This window comes from Lepidochelys olivacea (genome assembly GCF_965140295.1).
Source record: "Lepidochelys olivacea isolate rLepOli2 genome assembly, chromosome: 9".
NCBI lineage: Eukaryota > Metazoa > Chordata > Testudines > Cheloniidae > Lepidochelys > Lepidochelys olivacea.
The window spans coordinates 40,700,477-40,726,106 of NC_140419.1; the positions used below are offsets into that span (position 1 = coordinate 40,700,477).

Below are 25,630 nucleotides of genomic sequence, written 5' to 3' on the forward strand. Positions count from 1 at the left end.
TACAATGAATTACCAACTGGTAGTGCACTGAGCCTACGGGTGTGGAAGTATTTAATGCAAAGACTCAGGCACACAAGTAATAAATATTATTTCAATTTAAATTCAAATCCTCAGCTGATGTAAATCAGGGTAGCTCCATTGTCCACAGGACCCACTATTTAGCAGAAATCACTGCAGCTACGCTGACATACACCAGTTGAAGGCGTGGCCCAGAATTCCTAATTGCATCTTGCCCAGGACTCACCGTTTCTGTCAATGGCAAAAGGAACATCCGGGGTGACAATTTCATAATTGCATATCTGGCTGTACTGTGGAGAACAGTCCTCATCCACGGCTTCCACCTGCAGTATACTGTCATAGATCTTTCCCTCTGTCACTGTGGTCTTATACGAGGTCTCTTTGAAGGTAGGTGCAAACTCATTAACATCCTTCACCTGGATATGGACCACTGCCCTAAAAATATAGAAACAAAGAATTTGGAGAGAGATATCCATTCATCTTGACTTCAAACTGAGATGTCAATCTCCGTTCATTATCCAAACACATGACAGATTAACACCAAAGAGGGCTTGGAAAATAAAAACCTATGCACTGTGAGTAAAGTGCTCTTGTATCATTTTACTTTGTGTTTCATTTCCATTTTTAATCTGCACTACTTAATACTTTAATATGACATTTCTGTTACGAAAATGTGCAACAAAGTTATCATGGAGAAAGCCTAATTCTCCTCTTGCTTAACACCAGTGTAAATCAAGAGTCAGTCAGTGGAGTGAACCCTTTGTAAAAAAAAAAAAGAAAAAAGGCATAAGAGGAGAATCAGGCTTAAAATGCTCCCTTAGACACCAATTGCTTAGACACTGAAAATATAAATATCTTGAAAAATCCCCGTTACTAAGTAAGCACCTTCCCTTCTTTCCAGGGCAAAAGTTAATTGTTTATCCACTCCCTAAGTTCCTAAAATACTGCAGATTCCATGTTCATTTCCCCAGTTTCTTGCATGACATTTAGAGCTTGTGAAAGATGCTGCATTGAGAGCAATAAGGGCTGAATTCATCGACAGTATTTAAAAACAAGTTGTACATGGGCACTGGTAGGGACATCTTTCTCTTCATACCACGTGACTGCACCTGAGCCTTGTTCTGGAAGGCAGTGTGCTGCAACCCTCCTCAGAAGGGCTCAGCTCTAGAGATTGGGAGAGTAGTTCAAGTTCCACGTTGATTCAGCGCTTAGCTGCTCCGGTGACTGACGATTATACAGCCCCTCTGGCAACAAGTGTGACGCTGGATTGTTGTGTGATGTGGATATCTGTTAATAGGACCTGAACTAGGAGCACCAACTCATTTCACAGATAGCTAGCCACTAATCAATCATCTTCATGATTATTACTTAAATTGGAGTAGACCCTAGCAGGCCCAGCCAAGAGCACACCCCCTTTGTGACAAGCACTTGACACATATGAGACAGTTCCTGCCGAAAGAGCATACAATCTGAATAGACAGCGATGGAAAGGGCAAAAGAGGGATAGAGAGGTGAAGTGACTGTTATACAGTAGGTCCGTGGCAGAGGCAAGAACAGAACTCCAGCTTCAGTTCGGTGCCCAATCCAGTACCCCACACTGCCCTGCATTAAATAATAACAACTTCTAGACACAGCTAACCAGACTTGGTTTTGATCACAGCCAGACCACAAAGTCCCAAAGTCTAATAACTGCTAGACTGCTACTGAAGTTTGAAAGAGAGAGACCATAGCATTTCATATGAAACTCCCAAAATTGTTACAGTGGAAAAATTAGCTGTGACTTGAAACTTGTTCTATTTTTCAGGTTGTGCCTTAAGAAAAACATGATTAAAAAAAAATAACAAACCCACCCCCCCAAAAAAACCAGATCATGATGCAGCTCACATTATATAGTAAAATAAATTCTTAAATTCCTGTATATCCGATATAAACAAAACGGTGCATTGTTTAAATGGCTCATACAGTAAATTGGGCAGTTTATATGGCAATTTCACTGTCTGTATCAGGGCAAATTTCATCTTTACTGACAATTGGTTTCATGGATCAGACAAAAGGCAGCACCATATCTGGGGCATTGGTTCTATATTGTCTCAGTAAAGAGTGCCACCTACTGACCCACCAGCAACACTTCTTGCAGCCTCTGAATCTTTGGAAGATTCCCACCAAATGCTGAGCCAGCCAGGTCTGCTGAGCTTCTAGGGGCTAATAAAATCTCAGTGGAAAGGCAATAAAGCTGCAGCATATAAATGAAAATTAAAAAAGGTGATTTTCCCCCCTTCCTAGTAGCTCTTCTCTACCATTTGAAATTGGCTGAATAAAGTTAGAGAAAAAATAAATTCAGCATAGTTTGGTTACATAGATATCAGTTAATTCTAGTTTCCAAGGCTCTGATTATTTGATTTAGCTGATCTGTTTAATGTGGGAAAATATATAGTATGGAAAAATATTTAAATTTAAAATCATTATTTTATTGTAGTCCATTTGATCAGTAGTTCTATTAAAACAGTTCCATTGAAATTACTGAAAATCAGGTCAATTTGAGTGAAATGTTTTTTAAACCAAAAAAAAAAAAAAAGACACCAACAATGCACAATCAATTCCAGTGATAAAGCATTTTGTTTCCATTTGCTTCCCACAGACTATAGCATAAAAAGAAGCTCTTCCACCTGAACTACATCTTTGAGTAAATACATGCCACAGCCAATGCATTTTTTTCCCTTATTGTCACTCACTTGTGAGATTTCTTCCAGTTTGTTCCACTAGGTCCCGCTCCACAGTCGTATGCCTGGATGATAAATGTGTACTCCTTCTGCAGTTCACAGTCAATTGGACTTTTTGCTCGGAGACGACCTTCTCCAGATGTCTTGTTTAGCACAACAGCTTCAAAGGGCATTTCCTGTCCATGGATTTTAAAAGCACAGATTTCGCCTGTAACGAATAAAACATGGGGAATATTATTGTTGGTTAGAACCGATTCAGACATGTTTGAGTGACATCTGATGTGCAGGCAACCACCTGTATTTCACAACCTGTGACAGATAAGTGATGTGGACTATTCGCTGAACAGCATACCATCACAAACTACCAGCTGAAATAAACAGAACCTCATGTAAATGAGTGAGAGGTAAAGGGACAGGCAGAAGGAAAAATAGAGAAAGTCTTTATACTAGGTCTCATCTTCTTTCGTTGCTATTCTTTCTTCTGACACCCGCACTGCCTCTGTACCAAGTGGCAGCATGTCGATTTCACCAAATTGTTTTGGTTGGGGAAAAAAAAAAATCAGGGAAAACAAAACCCAAACATTTCATTTTGAATTTTTTTCCATTTTATTTCAAAATTTAAAAGGTTAAAAAAGTTCAAAATTGACACGAAATGTTTTGTTTCAGGTCAAACAAAATGTGTTGCTTGACGCAAAGTGATTTTTTTTTAACCTGCCCGTGAACTGAAAAATGTGCACTGCTCTACTCTCAGTACATTGTAAGTGTAACTTGTTCTATTTACACATATATACCAGTTCTGGAACAGAGGCAGTCACCTCTTTTCAAAATCTCAGCACTCACCCAAACATCTTATTCCCAGGAAACTATACTGTCCCAAGACTTACTTCCAAATATAGAGAATAAAAAGAGAACCAACTCTGTGCTATTTGCCACAGCTTCTCTCAAAGGACTACTATATAACAAAACTGACAAAACAGCATAGACTAAAAATTGCTTGCTTACTAACAAAAAATTGCAAGAATATATGTAAGAGCACCATCTGGTGACTCTTCCTATAACATTTTTAAACACACTTTTAATTAATGGCAAGTAGGCTACACTATGGCTCTTTGCCCATTTCACAGGTCGTCTATAGCTTCAACCTCTGTCTTGACAAACATGCCGCAGCTTTAGAGTGTAATCATTATGCTTCACCTCTGTAGGTAGGAAATAAGAAAATGTGGAGGCTATTGAACATTGTAAGGGAGGGTGTATTAGAGTCTGGTACTGTGGATTTCTCTACAGGATCAGCACCAGTTATTTAGCATTTGTGTTCATCCATACTTATGGCACAGCAGGAGAATACATACAATACATGTTTAGCTGGGGTCAGTGGCCCCACCACCTTACACAATAGCATGGATGGGATGCAACTCCTATACTAGTACATAGGCTGGAATGGTGGCTGCAGGTAGCCTGCACAGCTCTCATGGCCCTGGGCTGAACATAAGATTTCACCTTCCCAGACTCTGCTTGCTCCACCTGCAAAAAAACTGAATGTTAGGGCTTTATGCAGGTGGATTTCACCAAATGGTCAAATCCCAAAAGGGGCTAAGTATCTGCATTTCGGTGTATTACTGTGGGAGTTGTGGGTGCTCAGCAATACCCAGGATCAGGCCCATTGCTGTGTATGAACTGTAATGGTATAAATAAAGGGGTGAAATTAATAAGATGCCAAGGATGATGAAGCTTGCTGAGTGCTGATCATGGGTGTTGATCATTGTGAATATATACTAGACATCAACTGAATGCCATATTCATCTCTGAGCAGATAATTTTCACTCCATGCATCTGAAGAATTGGGGGTTTTTACACATGAAAGCTTATGCCCAAACAAATCTGTTAGTCTTTAAGGTGCCACCAGACTTCTTTTTGTTTTTGAGGATACAGACTAACACGGCTGCCCCTCTGATCTCTGAGCAGAGTGTTATCCTTATTTTTCTGCAACAAAAAATTCTGAAATAATACTGTGGACTTTGATTTTAATTTAATGCCTTTTCTGATACATCAAAGTGATATTGTTATATAACAACTGAAGTTTAATGGAGAAATATTATTCATGGCATTCTGTAACAATGACCTTCCCACAGTTCTTAATAATAAAGTTTCCCCACAGATGTACAGTCCATCAATACAAATCATACCTTTAGGTTTTTGTGGTTATTACTATATTGATCTCATCTGATTATGAATAATACAACATTTTTAGTCACCCGATTCTGGCCTTTTAAAAAATAAAATAAAAATAGTTTACTGCAGTAAAGAAGAAAATTAGCTGAATCTCACACACTCTCTCACACACACACACGTTTGTCAGGGTCAAACCTGAGTGATGCTGTGACCACTTGCACCAGGGTGCAATGCTACTTGCTCAAATTTGACCCAGCAGCCCCTTCACCATAACGGAAGGGCAGTCAGGCCAAACCAGAGCAGCACTGCATCCCCAAGTACTAGAGCATATATTTGCCTAGGGTCCAGGGATGGATTAATCTGGCCCTGTTTGTGATTATCCTGTTTTTCTTTCATTTCCTCATTGCGTTGTACAAGCAATTCTCTACAAAGGAGGTTGACTTTAGTTCCTGGGTTGGCCTTACAGAGACCCATGGGAAGGTTGGAAAGACAGGAACAAATCCTTGTACAGAGATTCACATAGGGCATCCACATGGCACATGCTAGTGTAGGCTTAGAAGGAGCTCCTAGTGGGAGCAGGTGTTACTCTTTCTTCCATGCCAGCAACTTGAAGTTCTCCCTCCCCATCCTTCTCTAGGCATGCCTGAGAAAGGGACCTTTGTCCTGGACCTGTAAGTAAAGATATGCTTTAAATTTTGTGGGACAACTGCTTTCACAACTCTGGCATCATTCAGACTTATCCTCACTCATGCACATGCCTATCTCGCTGTATAAAATCTCCTGTTCTAGCACTCTCTCTGAGAAAAGATTACTGTGCCAATTGACTCATATTTACTAGAACACAATAATAATCATTATGATTATGCCTCTAGATGATATCTAAAATGCTTGCTTAAGGCTTAAGTTGAAACTGATCACCAGAGAAGAGGCTGAGGATATGATTCCCTCATCCCACCCCTACAAGAAATATTAGTCAAGGTAATTAACTTTAGTTTTGTTTGGGGTTTTTTGCCTCCCTTCAAAACACACTGCAGTATGATCTGAAGGGACCAGAAGGGTGAAGGGCTGCTTTACAAAGTCTTCAAAGACAGGGGATGAAGGCGGCGCTACCAAGAAAAAAAGCATTTGCCCCATTTAGGATAAGTTCCTTTTTATGGTGCCTTTCAGCTCCAAAGCTTGGGCATTTGTGGATAGGTGGAAGTCTCTTGCAGTCGAAGTTGGTTGTAATGAATGCCCATAAAACAGGCATGAGAACAGGTATCCTGAGGATGCTGTGTGGAGGGAGTGGTGGTGGAAATAGGGCATGGAGGAGGGTCTATACAGAGGTACAGAGACCCCCTTGGGAAAAAAAACATTTTTCCACAATATTGATATGGGTGGGGAATTGCCTCTTGGGGACCCCCTTGGGTTTATGAGTACTTGCTACAACATTAGCTATTGACTACATGGTTACATCTCAGTCTGCATTCCTGTAATTCAATAAAAGTTGTGGCCATTGACATTAACCTATTTATGAGTGTTGTGTTCTCTCTGCACATCATCCAGATTGGCTTCAGCAATATACACTTACTAAATTTGAGACCTATGTTACTTGAAGTGTGAACTTTGGTGGAGATCCATGGATTACTACTGTAGGGCAATCAATCATATCATTTCCCATTTAGGAGTTATGCTGAACTGAAAAACAGTACTGGTAACTTGCCATTCTTGGCGTATAATTAACAAATCTCCTCAACACTTTGAAATTCTTATTAAAACAAAATCTGATATTCAGCAACCTCTACATGCAAGTCTTAGGATATCAATTATTGCTCAAAATCAACCAGACTGTCCTAAAAGTGACTCCCATTTCAGGGAATTGGCACTGATTTTAGTGGCAGAGGATCACGCCCCTAACTTATTTAATCTACAAACCAGGGGTGAAAGTAACTTAAAGGATTTACCAGTATTCCAGAGTCCTGAGCAGGGGGACGTGGCCTCAACTGGAAGAGGTGGGGCCTTTAAATACCTGGGCCCTGTAAATCAAGATTTAAAGGCCCGGGGCTCCAGCTGCGTCTGGGAGCCCCAGGTCCTTTAAATCACCCCCAGAGCTACCAGCTGCAGAGGCGGCTGGGAGCCCCTCAGGGATGATTTAAAGGGCCCAGGGCTCCGGCCGCCGCTACCACAGAGGAGCTCTGGGCCCTTTAAATCACCACCAGAGCCCTGCCACCGCTACCCCAGGGCTCCAGTAGTGGGGCTCTGGAGGTAATTTAAAGGGCCAGGGGCTCCGGCCGCTGTGGGGAGCCCCAGGCCCTTTAAATCACTGCCAGAGCCCTGCTGCTGCTACCCCGGAGTTCCGGCAGCAGGGCTCAGGAGGTGATTTAAAGGGCCCAGGGCTCAGCCACTGCAGGGAGCTTTAAATCACCAGCCTGGGGAAGCCAGTCCAGTCCGGCACGGTGTACTGGCTCTTGCTGGTATGCCGGACTGGACCAGACCCACTCACTTTCACCTCTGCTACAAAATCAATTGTTGGACTTGCATTGACAGCTACAGAGAGGAAGCTACTTTAGTTTATAAATACAAAGGAAAACAGTTTATTTAATTAATTTCAGAAGGAGCCAACAGATGAAAATGTGTTATGCCCTTTTCCCCCCTGCTTACAGATGACCCTTAATGCTCTGTTTACTTTTTCGTCAATTGACACGTATAACACCAAAGATGATGTGTCTCTAGCCTCACTCAAAAGGAGTGATATAAAAAGGTAGTTCAGTCTGCATGCCAATTCATCTGTTAGCGCCTGCTAAGGCTTATATATGGGCTCCAACAATAATTTTTGCTTACATGGAACTTTTAAGAACTAGATTGAGCAGATGGATTAAGATTAATCATGTCACACAGGGTATTTGAAAGCCTTCAGTATCTACTTTTAGTTATTACCATCCTGGACTGAACTCAAAAAAGGGTCCATGAAGCAAAAAAAGTTTGTTATTTTTTATCCCTTTACCCATCACCTGAGCCATTTAGTCCTCCAAGAGTTTTAGAAAGGTTCATTCTAAATTGGCTAGTAGATATGATTCTGCTCTCAGCATAAATCAGGAATGGCTCCTCCAAAGTTAATTAAAAGTATACCAGTGTAAAAGGGGGATAAATCAGAATCAGGTTCTAAATCCCTTTTTAACTTATTGCACACACTCCGTCTATACACATTGATTTAGATACATTGCGCGCGCACACACACAAGAAGTATGCAAGCAAACAACACCGTTAGTATTGTACGATTAACTCAGTACCCACTTTCTCAGTAACCCAGCATGGAGCCGCTGTAAATAGATTTTGTTGGTTTTAAAAGTTTTTAAAAATTGAAACCTTCCAGTGTAATAAACTGCAGGAAAGTGTGAGAGCTTGGATTCTGCAAACATCTCCTGCAGTGCACAGTTCTGTGTTCTTGGGAGTTTCTCAGTGGCAGGGGAAAGGCTTATTGCCACGACCTGTTTTTCTGCTGTGCTAGCGCTCAAACAATTACAAGCTATTTTTTTAAAGCAAAAGTAATAATTTGTATTACTGAAGAAAATGTTGTTGCGAGCAGTCGTACTTTTACTGTGTATGCCTTTCTAGCTCAGTGAACTCAACATTATTGAAGCTCGGAGAACTACTGCAACTTAGCAAGCTATACTGAAATCATAAAGGAAGAAGCGGGTAGCTTAATAAAATATGCTGATTATGTTTAATTTTATGAGCAAGAAACTCAGCCAACTGGAATTCAAAACTACTGCTATACGCACTGCTGTATTCACTTACTCTTCAAAAGGTGAAAATTTGAGAAAGCCATTCAGCTGCAATAACGTAGAGAAGTAGCCCTTTGCTTTGATGTACTCCATTGCAAGATGGTCTAGTGCCAAAATTGGGATATGCGTGCCATCTATCTCCCCAACGCAGTTAGGGAATCTCATTGCCGCAAAGCCACCCACCATTTCCCGTACATTGCCCAGAGCCACAGTCCTTCGTAGCAGGAGGCAATTAATGACCCTGCACACTTGCATCACTACAACTCCCACAGTGGACTTCCCAACTCCAAACTGATTCGCAGCTGATCTGTAACAGTCAAGAGTTTCCAGTTTCCACAAAGCAATCACCACTCACTTACCTACCATTATGGCAGCTCTCATTTTGGTGTCCTTGTGCCACGGGGCAGAGGCAAGCTCTGCACACAGTTCTAGGAATATGGCTTTGCTCATATGAAAGTTCTGCAGCCACTGCTTGTCATTTCATATTTTAATCACACTCCAATCCCCAGAGCCAATCAGAAGGGGGGCCAGGAGGGCCAGTTGGCCTGGGCCTCAAGCTCAAAGGGGACCTCAGATTTAGACACTTGTTAATTTTTTGGCATTTGATAAGTTTTGCAACTTGTTTTTATGCGCATCCATATTGGACCAAAATGTGACACACACTCTCAGCTTAGAGCTGAAAATTTAAGAAAATAAGAGATGTGATTTGGTAAAAGACATAATTTTTTGGTTAACTGATATAGGTTTTGTCATATTAAAGTGTTAAAAATGTTCATAAATATTAATAAAAATAATCGGTTCTGATGGCACAAGATTAGACCATGATGAACGTGTCCTCTCAGATCAGCTGATTATATAAACAAACCACTACTAGTGTCTGGTGCTGGATCAACTGTATAGAAAGGTAGAGAATTGTTACATTTTAGTGTCTTTATAGTTTTACGTCTAGTTGACTAAGGAATTATTTATGTGCGAGAATTCCTCATTATTATCTTCATATGGTAGCTAAAAGAGGTGACTGGTTGGTTGGTTGAGCCCTAGCTTGGTAGCTTGGCCATCATTATAGGCTTTCGTAGGCTATAGGCCCAGATTCAAGATGAAAATTTGTGAGGACAATCTTGTACAGTGCGTTTCACGAGGACCCATGTTTGAAATTTTTGGACATTATCCCTCTGTCTGTATCTGTGTCTGTATTTACTATATATATGTGATCCCTTTGTCTTCAGCTCAGCCTGTTATATTATACCTTGAGCGCTTGAGTTTTGATTCAGTGATAAGGATAATAACATGTCTGACTGTTTCATTTTGTGTTCTTAATTAGTATTCCTTCATTTTAAGTCTTTTCAGCATTTGTGTACCATTCAGCATTTTTGTATATGTTTACAGTAGAAGATTTCAAGTGTAGATAAGCTACTTATTAACAGCAGAATATTTCAAGTGTGGATAGGCTACATATTGACCAGATAGATCACTATGAAGAGGAGATTTGAAAGTGGTGCAAGCAAGAGACAGCAAAAACAACTGATTGAAGCAGCAGCTAAGAGCTCAAAGCCAATAACTTGATTTCTCAAACCACTGGAAAACACACCTTACCCAACAAACAATGCTACAGATAATGAAAACTCCGCAACTGCAACAGGTGATATTTCAGTGCCAATACCCAAACATGAGGACAGTAGTCAAGAAGGAGATGTGCCAACAGTAACAGATGCAGCAGATGCGTACGATCAAGAAACTCAACAGCAACAGGAAATGTAGATCTTATGTAGCAAGAGCAATTCATGAGTACTACAGGTTTGACTGTGACTGACACTGGAATTACTGACAAGAGCAATGCTGCCCAAACGCAACCTTTTCTTCAAATTAGTTGTTTTGAAATTCCAAGTAACATTCTACGAGATGCTGATAATCATGCGTTCCCTACTTGTCTGCTGATAAAAACTCTTCCAAATGGTGACACCTGCAAAAGGGACTGGTTATGCTGGAGTACGGAAAAACAATCTCTGTACTGTGCACCCTGCTTCATTTTGAACAAAGGTGGTGCAAATGCATCAGTTCTCTCCGATCAATCAGGATGGAGCATCAACTGAGGTTGGAGGAAATTGAAAGACCGAATACCATCACATGAGAGTTCAACGTCACACAAAGAAAACTATGTTGCATGGAAATCAGCCAGTGGGGCAGCATCAGCTGAAAGTTCAGTTAAGAATTTACTCTTGATTGAACTCTCTACAGAAACTAATAACTGGAAAAAACTTCTTGAGTGCATCCTGAATGTCATCCTTTTTCTTTCTGAGCGGGGATTGGCTTTCTTTGGTTCCAGTCAATGTATTGGTGATTGTGCAAATGGAAACTTTCTAGGCATAATTGAGCTCCTCAGCAAATATGACCTACTTTTAACAGAGCATGTTAAACATGTTTGAGAATCGCAAGAGAATAAAAAGCGCAAGCAAGTCCATTATCTCTCCACACACATACAAAACAAGTTTATTGAGCTATGTGGGTCATTCGTTCAAATACCAATTCTTCATGAGATTTGAAATGCCAAGTATTTTTCAATCATTGTTGATGCCACTCCAGATTGTTCTCACAAGTAACAAACTACTATAGTTATTTCATATGTTAAGATTGTAGACAGCTCAAAATTTTCAATTGAAGAAAGGTTTATTTTGTTCGATAATTTCATGAGAAAAACTGGAAAAGAAATTGCTGCTTGAGTACTAGCAAGTCTACAAGGTTTTAAGTTAGATTTTCAAGTCTGCATTGGTCAAGCCTATGACAATGAATCTAGTATGGCTGGGAAGTACAAAGGCGTACAAGCAGTTCTGCTTGAGCATAATTCAAACTGTATTTTCTCCATCTGTGGAAACCACACACTAAACCTTGTAGGTGTTGATTGTGCTGAATCATGCAAGGAGGCAGTTACTTACTTTGGCACTACTCAGCAAATGTACAATCTCTCCAGTAGCAGTCCACAAAGGTGGGGAATTCTGAAGCAATATCTTCCTGTTTCGCTGCATGGGATGTCCAAAACTAGAAGGTCTGCATGGATTGTTTTTAAGTTTTTAAGGTTTTTAAGGTCAGGCTTGACAAAGCCCTGGCTGGGATGATTTAATTGGGGATTGGTCCTGCTTTGAGCAGGGGGTTGGACTAGATGACCTCCTGAGGTCCCTTCCAACCCTGATATTCTATGATTCTATGATTGATGGTGTTCAACCAGTTATGCAGCATTTGAATTCAGTGAGAAAAGCTTTAAATCAGCTTGGATCTCTCAATCTCACTGCACAGGCTCGAACTGAACTTCAGTTTATTCAGAAGCACATGTCCAAATTTGAATGAATTCTGATGTCATCTTTGTAGATGAAGCTACTTACAATGATCCACCAAACTAATCTGGTAACTGAAGCACACAATGCTACAGTTGATGTTGAGAGGGATAACTTTGAAAGTCTTATCAATGACATTCAACAGATTCGTGAACAATGGGATGTGATCCTGAGTGAGTCCAAATTAGTAGCACAGAATATTGGCATTTCATCTGAGTTCTCCACCAATCGCAACTTACCTACTGAATCCGATGCCGAGCAGCATTATAGGGTAAATGTCTTCCTTGTCATCATTGACTCTATTCAATCAGGTCTTACACGTCGATTTGTGTCACTGCAACTAATTTGTACCCTTTTGGGGTTTCTTTGGCAGTTCAACAGACTGAGTAATGAAGATCTACTTTCTGCAGCTGAACAATTTCAGCAACAGTACAACAAAGAAATCTCAAAAGATCTCAGTGACAAGGTCATCTTCCTCAAATGAATATATTCCACGAACTTTAAATTGGATTGCAAGCAAAAAGAATTGCTTGCAGAAATACTCCAACTTGGACTCTCTGGGGTGTTTCCAAATATCACAATTGCGTTGCGTATTTTTGTCAGATTGCCTGCATCAGTGGCTTCAGGTGAATGCACCTTCAATGTGTTGAAGCAAGTAAAGAACTATCACCGTTCAACTATGAGACAAGTGCATTTGAATGGGCTCGCCATGCTTAATATTAACTGTGACATTGCATAAAAGCTAGATTTTTCCTCAATAATTAGTGCGTTTGCATAGAAAAAGGCTAGAAAAGCATTTGTTAAATAAAAAAAATATTCAAATTATGTCTCATGCTTTTTTTGGTGCCTTCTTTTGTTTTCATGTATCATCATTTTTTTATTTTTCTTATGGCTAGGGGCCTCAAAAGCTGGAAGTGGCCCGGGCCTCTCTGGACCTCTGAGAGGGCCCACCGATCCCACCACTCAGTGCTTGTTTCCCGAGCCCAGTAATGAGTGTCCACTGTGTGCAGCTGCTCCAGGAATGCCAACATCCACCTTGAATGGTTTCTTTCCATGGCACACAACAGGGAAGGCAGCACAAATTCCTGTTCAGATTCGAAGCTCATGAAATACTACAGGTTCAGTTGTATTAACACTTATCAGAAGACTGGTGAACAGTACAGGATCCATGGTTTTATGGAGAGATGGCAGTCGCGAAGTTTATAGGGGAAGTTGAAAAACCATGTGAAATGCAGTCAGAAGCCCTTGGCATTATGGGACAGCGAAAACTGTCCCCTCCCCCCATGATCCACTGCGATCCATTCCTAGAACTCCTAGTGGGAGAAGGTGGCGATTCGCACAGTGGAATACCTACCCATGATGCACTGCTCTCTTTGTCAGTGCTAGAGCACCAACTGTGGACACGCTCCGTTGACACAAGGAGTGTTGCGTGAACAAGCACAAGCAATGTAATTACAGCAGTTTATGATTGTCAATGTAACTTAAGTCAACTTAACTGTGTAGTGTAGACATGGCCAGGAGTGGCGGCTCTTACAGCAAAGCAGTGTAAAAGGCACCCCAGGTAGGAGAACTGAGGGGATACAGCTGTTCATCAGTGCAGATTGTACCCTAGATAATGTCACACTGAGATCCTGGGGTGTAAAGCAGTATAGAAATAGAAAATATTGCATTTCTTTTTTCTCAGCAATCAATACTTACCAAATTCAATTTTCTGTTAGATTATTATGGATAAACCTTAAGTAGCCCTCAATGTATCTTAACCAACAAACTTTCCCTCATCCTCAGATCTTCATGATTCAGCAGAATAAAGCAAGAAAGGTGTAAATTTTGAGAACAATGCCAAGGAGTTCCAGAGCACAATCAATAAAAGGAGTGCCAGAAAAACCTATGGGTGCTGAAAATGTATTCCTAACCACATTAAGCTTGCTCCAACCACAGTATATTGACTTCCTAATCTTTGATAGTTTCATGTTTACAATAGTTACATAGCTGTAACAGTGCATATGAGTATTGCATTGACACAGAGACAGGGATTAGGGGCACGTTCGTGATGTGGCATGTGGAGACCTTGGATTGATATCCCTCTACCTCTGCTCTAACTGTTCCCGCATTGCCAGCTCTTGTGATTTTATCATTTAATCTCATGATATTTGCTGTCTGCCTTAAACCACAACCTCCTAGGTTCATGATTATGTGTAATTCTCAGCTTTTGTTTAAGAAAAAATGTTTCTACCCCTAGTGGTTTTTGCATTTTGCACTTTTGCATTCCCTGATTTTAACTGTGTGACCTTAACATTACATTAACAGAAGGAAAAGGAGTACTTGTGGCACCTTAGAGACTAACAAATTTATTTGAGCATAAGCTTTCATGAGCTACAGCTCACTTCATCAGATGAAAGCTTATGCTCAAATAAATTTGTTAGTCTCTAAGGTGCCACAAGTACTCCTTTTCTTTTTGCGAATACAGAGTAACACGGCTGTTACTTTGAAACCTGTCATTAACAGAAGGGTTGTTTTTATGCTATGACTATATAAAGGACACAAACAATGTCTTAATTAAGTCATAATGCTTAGGGAAGAAGAAATAGCAAAGACTCTATAACAGCTTTATAAATCATTAAGGAAATATACTGGTATTGTCACATTCTGCAGGTTTTGAAGATATAATGCAATATTCAGAAAATATTGAAAACTGTATAGTTAAAAAGTGCAGATAGTAACATTAACAAGAAACCGTTATTCTCTGGGGACTAACTAGGACATAATTATTCTGGTTCCAATGGCATCTCTTTCTGATTCATTTTTTAATGAGTGTCAATAAAAGTCATAATTGGATGTACAAATCCTTTAGGCTTTTATACACAGCCTACCTTCACTGGATGCCTATTGTTTAGTCTAAGCACATACTGCAGCCTCTACACTCATGATCAATGATTGCATATTTTTATTTACATATCAGAAATCTGTAGTAGATGACACATCAATTCATTTCAGCCAGTCATCTTTTAGTAAACACTGGCACCCAGATGCTGCAAATGCCCTAATTCCATGTGTGTCTGAAAGATGGATCATGGGATGATTTCTCCTCTAGATTAGTGAGGTCCACATTGATGAAAACAGGCGATAATTTGCTCTACAAGGCACTGACCCATTTTAGTGTGTATATCCTTTGAAAAAGGTGAAACCGTTATTATAATAGAGACCTAGAGGACTTTATGTGTAAGATTAAAAAGCGTATTACAATGGCTGCAGTAATTTGTAGTCACTTTAAGTATTGCTGAGCTGTTAAAGGACAAATGCTAATAAAATATATAAAAGCAGCTTATCATATTAAGAAGCTAATGATGTATAATGTGACTGGAATTTCAAATTAAGCAAAGATCAAGAATTATGAACATTTGCTGGCAAACACCTAGTGCTTACTGAATAGTTACTCCACAATAGTCAATTAAACGCGACAAAAAATACAAAACAGCAGGATTACACCAACAGATCTGTTCCACTCAGATTCCTTGTGAGATGTACAAATCACTCCTGTAAGGCACAGAGACAAATAAGAAACTAACAGTAACATTTCATGTTTGGAATAGAAAACTAGCAGCTGTTTATCTTTTGAGGACTCAGAAGACTGACAGAAAAAATTACTTTTTAATTAAACTACTTTCTCCAGGGCCCAGCACCAAGACAGAAGAATTTCCTGAAGCAGGAAGCTTGTGACACTGTGCATTTATTTAAATTATTCTTCTGAGTTTTTTTAAAATGCATTATTTTAGGGTACTATTAGCTTATTCAGTGAGGTAAACATGGCAGGTGGCCAAGTTTTGTTTTCTAGTCTATTATTACTTAGAGTTCAGAGGAGCCATACAACTTTAATACCACAATTCCATATAAGGCATTCTGGGCCAGATTCGGACCTGATGTCAGCAGGTGAACACTCCATTTAAGTCAATGGAGAGGAATCTGCTTGCAGCAAGACTGAATTTGGCCCCCTATTTGTGAGATTCACCATGGCTCGGATTGGGCAATCAGAGCTGGAGGAATGGACTTCTGCACCTGTGTAGGGTTCTAGACTTCTGCACACGCAGAGTTGTGGAGGCTAGAGGATCCAATTCCAGGATCAGGGTTCCCCCCCATTTAGTATTTGGAGAGTTGTTGCCTATTTGCTCTTTTTATTAAAACATGACTTACATTAAAATCAATCACTTTAATTCGAAAGGTGCTGAGTGTTTCATTTCAGGCTCAAGCCTGCAAGGAGCTGAGCCCTCTGGCTCCAATCCAGCAAAGCACTTTAGCCTGCGTTTAACTTTCAACACGGGAATAGTCCCATTGACCTCAACAGCTCTTTGTTGACTTGAGCTGAGCCAGTCACATGCTTCAAGGTAAGCAGGTATTTAAATGCTTTGCTGGCTCAGGGTCAACATGCTCAACATGTTGCAGCATCAAGCCCTAATACTGGATAGCCATGGTATGAAAATGAAGACTATATATGCCTATTGCCATTTATAAGAAGCAGGCTTCTTCCATATTTTCTTGTCTGAGAAAGGCATGTATGCTTCCCAGTTATCCTAAGCTCTTGTAACTACCACCTGACTCCACAGAACTCTCCTCCTTGGCGAGCATTACAGTATGTAAGGTTTCCTCTGAAACCAGATTATGTCACTCCATGTATCACAGGCACCTCTTGCCTCCGGACCAAAATATTGTAAATGGTGTGTGCCTTGTTTAAGCATATATTTAAAAGGAACTCCCCCACCCCCTCCTCCTTGCTGACTGAAGTGCATGAAAAGCATTGAAACTAACACATAGAGCCAAATCCTGCCCCAGTTCCCCTTTCTTTCCCTCTACCCCCAACTCCTGGTAGACACAAAAGGCCCTGAATTTGCAGAAGCATCAGGATTCCTCTGTGTGTGGAGGAGAATGAGTCTGGGAAGTGTTACAGAGAACTTCTGGCAGACCATGAACGTCTGTGAGGGGAGGGCTCCTACCTCATACTGAGAATGAGGGGCGATCAGCAGGTTATCTCAAGTGCCTATATACAAATGCACAAAGCCTTGGAAACAAGCAGGGAGAACTGGAGGTCCTGATGATGTCAAGGAATTATGATGTGATTGGAATAACAGAGACTTGGTGGGATAACTCACATGACTGGAGTACTGTCATGGATGGTTATAAACTGTTCAGGAAGGACAGGCAGGGCAGAAAAGGTGGGGGAGTAGCACTGTATGCAAGGGAGCAGTATGACTGCTCAGAGCTCCGCTATGAAACTGCAGAAAAACCTGAGTGTCTCTGGATTAAGTTTAGAAGTGTGAGCAACAAAAGTGATGTAGTGGTGGGAATCTGCTATAGACTACCGGACCAGGGGGATGAGGTGGATGAGGCTTTCTTCCGGCAACTCGCAGAAGCTACTAGATTGCACACCCTGGTCCTCATGGACGACTTTAATCATCCTGATATCTGCTGGGAGAGCACTACAGCAGTGCACAGACAATCCAGGAAGTTTTTGGAAAATGTAGGGGACAATTTCCTGGTGCAAGTGCTGGAGGAGCCAACTAGGGGGAGAGCTTTTCTTGACCTGCTGCTCACAAACCGGGAAGAATTAGTAGGGGAAGCAAAAGTGGATGGGAATCTGGGAGGCAGTGAACATGAGTTGGTCGAGTTCAGGATCCTGACAGAGGGAAGAAAGATAAGCAGCAGAATACGGACCCTGGACTTCAGGAAAGCAGACTTCGACTCCCTCAGGGAACTGATGGGTAGGATCCCCTAGGGGAATAACATCGAGGGAAAGGAGTCCAGGAGAGCTGGCTGTATTTCAAAGAATCCCTATTGAGATTACAGGGACAAACCATCCCGATGTGTAGAAAGAATAGTAAATATGGCAGGTTACCAGCTTGGCTTAACAGTGAAATCCTTGCGGATCTTAAACATAAAAAAGAAGCTTACAAGAAGTGGAAGATTGGACAAATGACGAGGGAAGAGTATAAAAATGTTGCTCGGGTACGTAGGAATGAAATCAGGAGGGCCAAATCGCACCTGGAGCTGCAGCTAGCAAGAGATGTTAAGAGTAACAAGAAGGGTTTCTTCAGGTATGTTGGCAACAAGAAGAAAGCCCAGGAAAGTATGGGCCCCTTACTGAATGAGGGAGGCAACCTAGTGACAGAGGATGTGGAAAAAGCTAATGTACTCAATGCTTTTTTTGCCTCTGTCTTCACGAACAAGGTCAGCTCCCAGACTGCTGAGCTGGGCAACACAGCATGGGGAATAGGTGGCCAGCCCTCTGTGGAGAAAGAAGTGGTTAGGGACTATTTAGAAAAGCTAGACGTGCACAAGTCCATGGGGCCGGATGCGTTGCAACCGAGAGTGCTAAAGGAGTTGGCGGCTGTGATTGCAGAGCTATTGGCCATTATCTTTGAAAACTCATGGCGATCAGGGGAAGTCCCGGACGACTGGAAAAAGGCTAATGTAGTGCCCATCTTTAAAAAAGGGAAGGAGGAGGAACCTGGGAACTACAGGCCAGTCAGCCTCACCTCAGTCCCCAGAAAAATCATGGAGCAGGTCCTCAAGGAATCAATCCTGAAGCACTTACACGAGAGGAAAGTGATCAGGAACAGTCAGCATGGATTCACCAAGGGAAGATCATGCCTGACTAATCTAATCGCCTTCCATGATGAGATTACTGGTTCTGTGGATGAAGGGAAAGCAGTGGATGTATTGTTTCTTGACTTTAGCAAAGCTTTTGACATGGTCTCCCACAGTATTCTTGTCAGCAAGTTAAAGAAGTATGGGCTGGATGAATGCACTATAAGGTGGGTAGAAAGTTGGCTAGATTGTTGGGCTCAATGGGTAGTGATCAATGGCTCCATGTCTAGATGGCAGCCGGTATCAAGTGGAGTGCCCCAAGGGTCGGTTCTGGGGCCGGTTTTGTTCAATACCTTCATAAATGATCTGGAGGATGGTGTGGATTGCACTCTCAGCAAATTTGCGGATGATACTAAACTGGGAGGAGTGGTAGATACGCTGGAGGGGAGGGATAGGATACAGAAGGACCTAGACAAATTGGAGGATTGGGCCAAAAGAAATCTGATGAGGTTCAATAAGGATAAGTGCAGGGTCCTGCACTTAGGACGGAAGAATCCAATGCACCGCTACAGACTAGGGACTGAATGGCTAGGCAGCAGTTCTGCGGAAAAGGACCTAGAGGTGACAGTGGACGAGAAGCTGGATATGAGTCAACAGTGTGCCCTTGTTGCCAAGAAGCCCAATGGCATTTTGGGATGTATAAGTAGGGGCAAAGCTAGCAGATCGAGGGACGTGATCGTTCCCCTCTATTCGACATTGGTGAGGCCTCATCTGGAGTACTGTGTCCAGTTTTGGGCCCCATACTAGAAGAAGGATGTGGAGAAATTGGAGAGAGTCCAGCGAAGGGCAACAAAAATGATTAGGGGTCTGGAACACATGACTTATGAAGAGAGGCTGAGCACACTGGGATTGTTTAGTCTGCGGAAGAGAAGAATGAGGGGGGATTTGATAGCTGCTTTCAACTACCTGAGAGGTAGTTCCAGAGAGGATGGTTCTAGACTATTCTCAGTGGTAGAAGAGGACAGAACAAGGAGTAATGGTCTCAAGTTGCAGTGGGGGAGGTTTAGGTTGGATATTAGGGAAAACTTTTTCACTAAGAGGGTGGTGAAACACTGGAATGCATTACCTAGGGAGGTGGTAGAATCTCCTTCCTTAGAAGTTTTTAAGGTCAGGCTTGACAAGCCCTGGCTGGGATGATTTAACTGGGGATTGGTCCTGCTTTGAGCAGGGGGTTGGACTAGATGACCTCCTGAGGTCCCTTCCAACCCTGATATTCTATGATTCTATGAGGCTGTGATTCACTGGGGCTCCCTCCATCCTAGCACAAAGGGTTAGTACAATGGGTTTCAACTTTTTCTATACTGGCAACACCTCAAAGCCCCTCTCCCATAAAACCATATGGGAAGGACACAGTGGTCATAACTCCTGGTCAAAAACCTCTGTGCAAGGGAGTTCACAAATATTTGAATCCCCTGATTAACTGTATCTATCCCCCACTGCAAATGGTGCAAAGACAAAAGCAGAGGTTACTAATTTTCTAATGGTGTGTGGACTGTACATGCAAAACTGATCATCAGAGAATCAAAGCATTTTATCATGAATCATTCTGTGGTAATTCACTTATACTGTATATTGTACATGGCAGATTGTGGTCTGTATAAACAACCAATTTAGTTTTGTATTGTTGCTTGTGCAAACATTGGGATATTCTGGATAATCTACAGCCTTTCTTATTTTATCTTTAAAAATTCTGAAAATGCCTCAATTTTTTTGATAATTAATTTTGCATGTATATCCCACAGTTCCTCTCCACAATCAAAAGTGATATTGTTAATGTGCAAAACTGAGAACATTCTAGGTGATGATCCTGAATGGAATGGAATTGATTCACATTCTGAGCTCTGGCAACCTGATTCATGCTACCGAAGTCAGATAAGGAAGACAGATTTATTGCTAACCCCAAACAAACTCATTAGGTGTGTATAGAAATATGGGCCTGGTGCATGGGAGTTGCTTGGGAGGGAACATTGTGAGGCTACATGGGCTCATTTCGAAAATGGAATGTCTCCATTTACTGAGATACAACCTTTTGGTGTGATCATATGGGATGTCACACACTAGCAGACTCGGCACAGGTGAGTATTTGGATGGGAAACTACCAACCCTACATTTCTATAATTCTATGATTTCTCTCTCCAGGTTCTGTGTCTGAGGGACAGGTGAGGAACCGAGAGCCAGATTACTTTCAGAGGGGAGAAACAGAGTGAGCAAGCTTCAGCTTGCCCTGGAGCCCTGAGTCAACCATCCTTTCCAGAAGCCAAAAACCCATTGTCCAATGTGCAGGAGCTCTGACTAGATCAGAGGGGGGCAAACTATGGCCCACAGGCCACATCCGGCCTGCAGGACCCTTCCCTCTGGCCCCTGAGCTTCTGCCAGAGAGTGGTGTCAGGACAGGAGGAGGAGCCAGCCCAACTCCCCGGCAGCGCGGTGAGCGGGGTGGAGGCTAGCCCCAGCCCCTCCCCTTCTGTTCCCCTCCCTCCCTCGCAGTCACAGTTCCCCCAGTGCCTGGGCAGTGTGGCTGCAGCTCCGGCCGGGTGGCACCGCTATAGCGCCGCCATGGAGCTCCAGGGCGGCGCGGTCAGGGGGTGGGGAGCAGGGGAGTTCCAGGGGGTGGGGGCGAGGAGCAGGGGGATGGTTAAGGGGCCTGGGCCCTGCTGCCGGGGGCAGGGGCAGAGCAAGCCAGGGCCCCCCTCCACCCCCAGCATGCTTGGCCCCTGTCCCCAGCAGCCAAGCCCAGCCAGGGAGCGAGCCCTGCCTGACTGCCAGGGAGAGCAGCAAAATGAGCAGGGGAAACAAACAGGGAAAGGACTGAGCCCCTCTTTTCCCCACCCCATAGGTAACGTGGGGTGGGAAGAGCAGGGAGGGTTGGATAGGGGACGAGTGTCCCATGGGGATGGTCAGGGGGCAGAGAGCAGGGGTATTTGGATAGGATGCAGGAGTCCTGGGGGGCAGTCGGGGGGGGGGGGTTTCCGGGGGGCTGGATGGGGGCAGGGGCCAGGCCACGCCTTACTGTTTTGGGAGGCATAGCCTCCCCCAGCCTTCCCTACCTGGCCCTCCATACAATTTCTGTACCCGATGTGGCCCTAGGGCTAAAAAGTTTGCCCACTCCTGGACTAGATGATCACAATAGACCCTTCTGACCTTAAAGTCTACAAGTTTATGAATCATCAACTAAATCATATGGTGTTGTTTCTACTTCTTGACTGAATGACTGAAACATTATAAATAGGGGGAAAACACTTCTGGGACAGATAGCAAGTTTCTGCTCTATGAATCTCCATTTCAACCACATCCTGCAGGTTAAACAGCATTCCTATGATAAGTGACTATCCTTCTAGAAACATCTGCATGAGCTTTTGAACTTATGAGCTTTTGAACTTCTTCACCAATTATTCTAACTAAATTTCTTGTTATCATCTTCCTTTGCATATTTAATCAGCTTGAAGGTATACGATACAGTAGAACCTCAGACTTATGAACACCAAAGTTATGAACTGACCAGTCAACCACACACGTCGTTTGGAACCAGAAGTATGCAAACAGGCAGCACCAGAGACCAAAAAAAGAAAAAGAAAAAAAAAAGAAGCAGCAAATACAGTACAGTAATGTGTTAAACATAAACTACTAGAAAAATAAAGGAAAAGTAGCACTTTTCTTCTGCATAGTAAAGTTTCAAACCTGTATTAAGTGTATGTTCACTTATAAACTTTTGAAAGAACAACCATAACATTTTGTTCAGAGTTATGAACATTTCAGAGTTAAGAACAACCTCCATCCCCGAGGTGTTCGTAACTCAGAGGTTCTACTGTATGTAGGTTTATCGGGGGTTCTCTCAGTAGGTGTATCGGGGGTTCTCTCAACTCATGTTCATAAAAATGTAAGAGAGTCAAACAAACAAGAGGGAAGATATAAATACAGATACAAAAATAAATGGCTCACCAAGATTGTAATCGACCGATTTGTCATTTCCAAGAGAAGCAGCTTAAAATAAAAAGCTTAGGAACATTATTTGAATTTGGCATGGAGCCTGAGACTGTGGACTTAATACCTACATCTAGCAGATATACAGTACAGTAAAGCAGAACATATATTTTAACTGTTACGAGCACCATATGGACCCTCCTGATCATGTTTTTTTCCCCTTAATTTGCTTTAACTTGTTTGGGTTTTTTAGAGAATTTGAAAATGTTCATTTCCAGGTATAGATTCACGTTTCAAACTGGATTGATAGACATGATGAGTTACTTTGCACTAGAGACTCTCTGAGTCTAAATTATCACCACCAATTTAAAATAACTAAGGTAAAATGATAGCGGCTGGCTCTGCATGAAAAAGAATATCACACAGTCAAGATAATAAATACATATATCAAAGGGAAAGAAAATATGGATCTCCCAAACTCAGATACTAAATTATTATCTGCAATCTAATTTATGCTTGAGCTATTGCTGATTTTTTTGTAAATTCAAATTAACTTATGCTTCTGAGCCTTTCATTCATTCCCCTTATTAGTTTATTTATGCATTTATTTTTATTTCCTGACTGCTTTTTTCTACAAAGCCTCTGGAAAAGACCAATAAAAGCACCATTAATACACCCTCTATTGGCTTGCCCCACCAACCATATATACAATCTGCCTCTTTCTTCTTTAGATCGAGTGGTAAAGGCATGTATTTTTGACGCTGAATACCCCAGCTATAATCCTCACTCATGACTGTGATGTCCATGTCCATGCAGCCATAGTTCATTAGATTACACTTTTTTTTTCAACACAGTTATTTAAGAGCTGCCCGCCATATTTTCAATGAGATCTTTTTTACAACCAAACCATGCTTAGTGCTTTATTCATTATTGATGTGAGAACCTTGGCCAGAACAGCCAATTTCTATGTTTCTGAGCATATTCTAAAATCAGTAGCAATGTTTTCTATGTCTTCCTTACTTCCTAGTTTTGTCTGTGTTATGGGCTTTTTGCTTGTTTGTTTGTCTTTGTGCAGACAAATTTTTAAAGAGTTCAGTATCTCAGTCATATGAATCATCACTAAGTTAATTCTCATCATTTATTATTGAGCCTATTGCTCCCCACTGCAGGAATGTCAAATACCAGGGCCATTTGATGGGTTTTTATCATTTGGATAGCATATTTAGGATTTGTGTTCAATTCAATAACTGCACAAGTGTAACCTGCTGGTGTAGATACTATCTACACTGTCATGGAATGACTTGTACCAGTGTAACTTAGCCTAGTTACAAAATTATGCTGCAGTGGTATAGACAGTGTTGACAATAGGCTATACTACTGGCTGAAATCCCAATGCAGAATCTAAGAATCTAAGCTTCCATTAAAAAACAAACAAAAAACCCCCTAAATTTGTGGCATTCGTAGTGATGAAAAAAAATTGAATGTAGATAGAGAGAACAAATGCAGTGCTCTGACTGAATCTTCAGAAAGCCTTAAAAAATGACTCAAAGATGTGAAACCCACTGCCCCCCATTAATCTCACTGGGATACCAATTCTATAGTCAATGATGACTCGATCTATTTAATTGCTGATCCTTTTAGTGGATGGGTTCGAGGAAGGATTGTGATTGAAACCTCTGGATTGTGGGAACTGAAACTTGCTGCAGGATAGGAAATACAGAAGGAAGATAGAAAAGACAGGGAAGCAGAGAACAGAGAATGGGGAAGGAATAGAAATGTATGGCAGAAATAATGCTGGTCCTGGAGAGAAACATATCATTTTTATTAAGAGATACTGAATACGTATAAAATAAGGCCTAGAAAAGTTGTACCAATATAACTATACGAGAATGGTTAAAGCAATACAACCTCTGAGAGTGAACACAGCTATACTAGTATATAGATGCTTTACACCACTAGAGGTATTCCCATATAGGAAGGGGAATCTTCTTATATGAGTTTAGCTTTTTTATACAGTAGAAATGCATCTAGACCAGAGGTTGTTCTTGTATTACTATTTTGCTTAAAACAATTACATCCCTAACTGAAATAATTAAACAAGTACAACAAACTGCGCATCCTAGGCCTAAGGTATCAAGCAAATAAATAACTAGAAGATTAATTACTCGATAAAAGCCATATTTGATCTTGATTAAAATCTCCCATTGTGATCAGTGGGAGAGCTGCTATATATTCAGGGGAGCACGGAGTCCAAAATGTTTCCCTGAGCCCAGGGACCATAATTAAAAACAGAATTCAGCTCTCACCATAAAGGGTGTGTCTTCACTGCAAAAAAAAAGGGAAGATGGGAGGAGTCAGAGCAACATAAATAACACACAGTTATCTCACTGTAAAATCCTAGTAGAGACAAAACACTGGTAGTTTATATCTTGAGGTAGCTAGGTGAGGTCAACATCCTGGCCATCCTCAACTGGTTTATCACGTGGTAAAACTACAGATGTCTTGTCTCCACTAGGCTGTTACATCTGGACAGCTAACACATTAGTAATCCTGTGCTAAAAAACACACTTGTTTTAACCAGTGAAGACAAACATAAAATGAGTTATCTAACATCCTACTGCAGTGCTTCTTTATCAACTGATATATTTGTATATGCGACCAGCTCTACTGCAAACCGTTAACAAGCTTGTGATCTCTTATTCGATTCCCTCTCCTCTTCTTTAGTGCTAATACAATTTGGGTCATATGTTGAGCCTGAGATCTTTAAGTAGTCAATCCCTTTCAATGCTATGGTACATTAGCTGCTTCTTGTTCCTCGCTTTCTGCCTTTTAGAAGAATTGTTGATTGTTGTCTCTCCTGTTTTCTATACATTTCCTAGCTCCTTCTGCACAGTGGATGAAATCCTGGCCCTCCTGACATCATTGGGAGAGCTGTCACTGACTTCAATGGATCCAGAATTTCACCCTTGGATTTTAATACTTCCTATCATTGCATATTACTCACTAGGCTGCTTAAGGCATCAAAATACATATAAGGATCAGGCTGAATGGTGTAAATATCTGGGATATGCTTGGA

The 25,630-nt window shown here is 41.5% G+C and overlaps 1 protein-coding gene across 2 annotated transcripts in view; it reads right to left on the reverse strand.

Annotated features, from left to right (window-relative positions):
- Positions 1–25,630, reverse strand: part of CLSTN2 (calsyntenin 2) — a 693,894-nt gene that overhangs the window by 145,535 nt on the left and 522,729 nt on the right. For both annotated transcript variants that reach the window (XM_084640208.1, XM_084640207.1), the window contains 2 exons: positions 2,751–2,946; positions 245–453 (listed from right to left, as the gene is read on the reverse strand). In XM_084640208.1, coding sequence (XP_084496334.1) covers positions 245–453; positions 2,751–2,946 — 405 coding nt within the window. The remainder of the gene's footprint in view (positions 1–244; positions 454–2,750; positions 2,947–25,630) is intronic.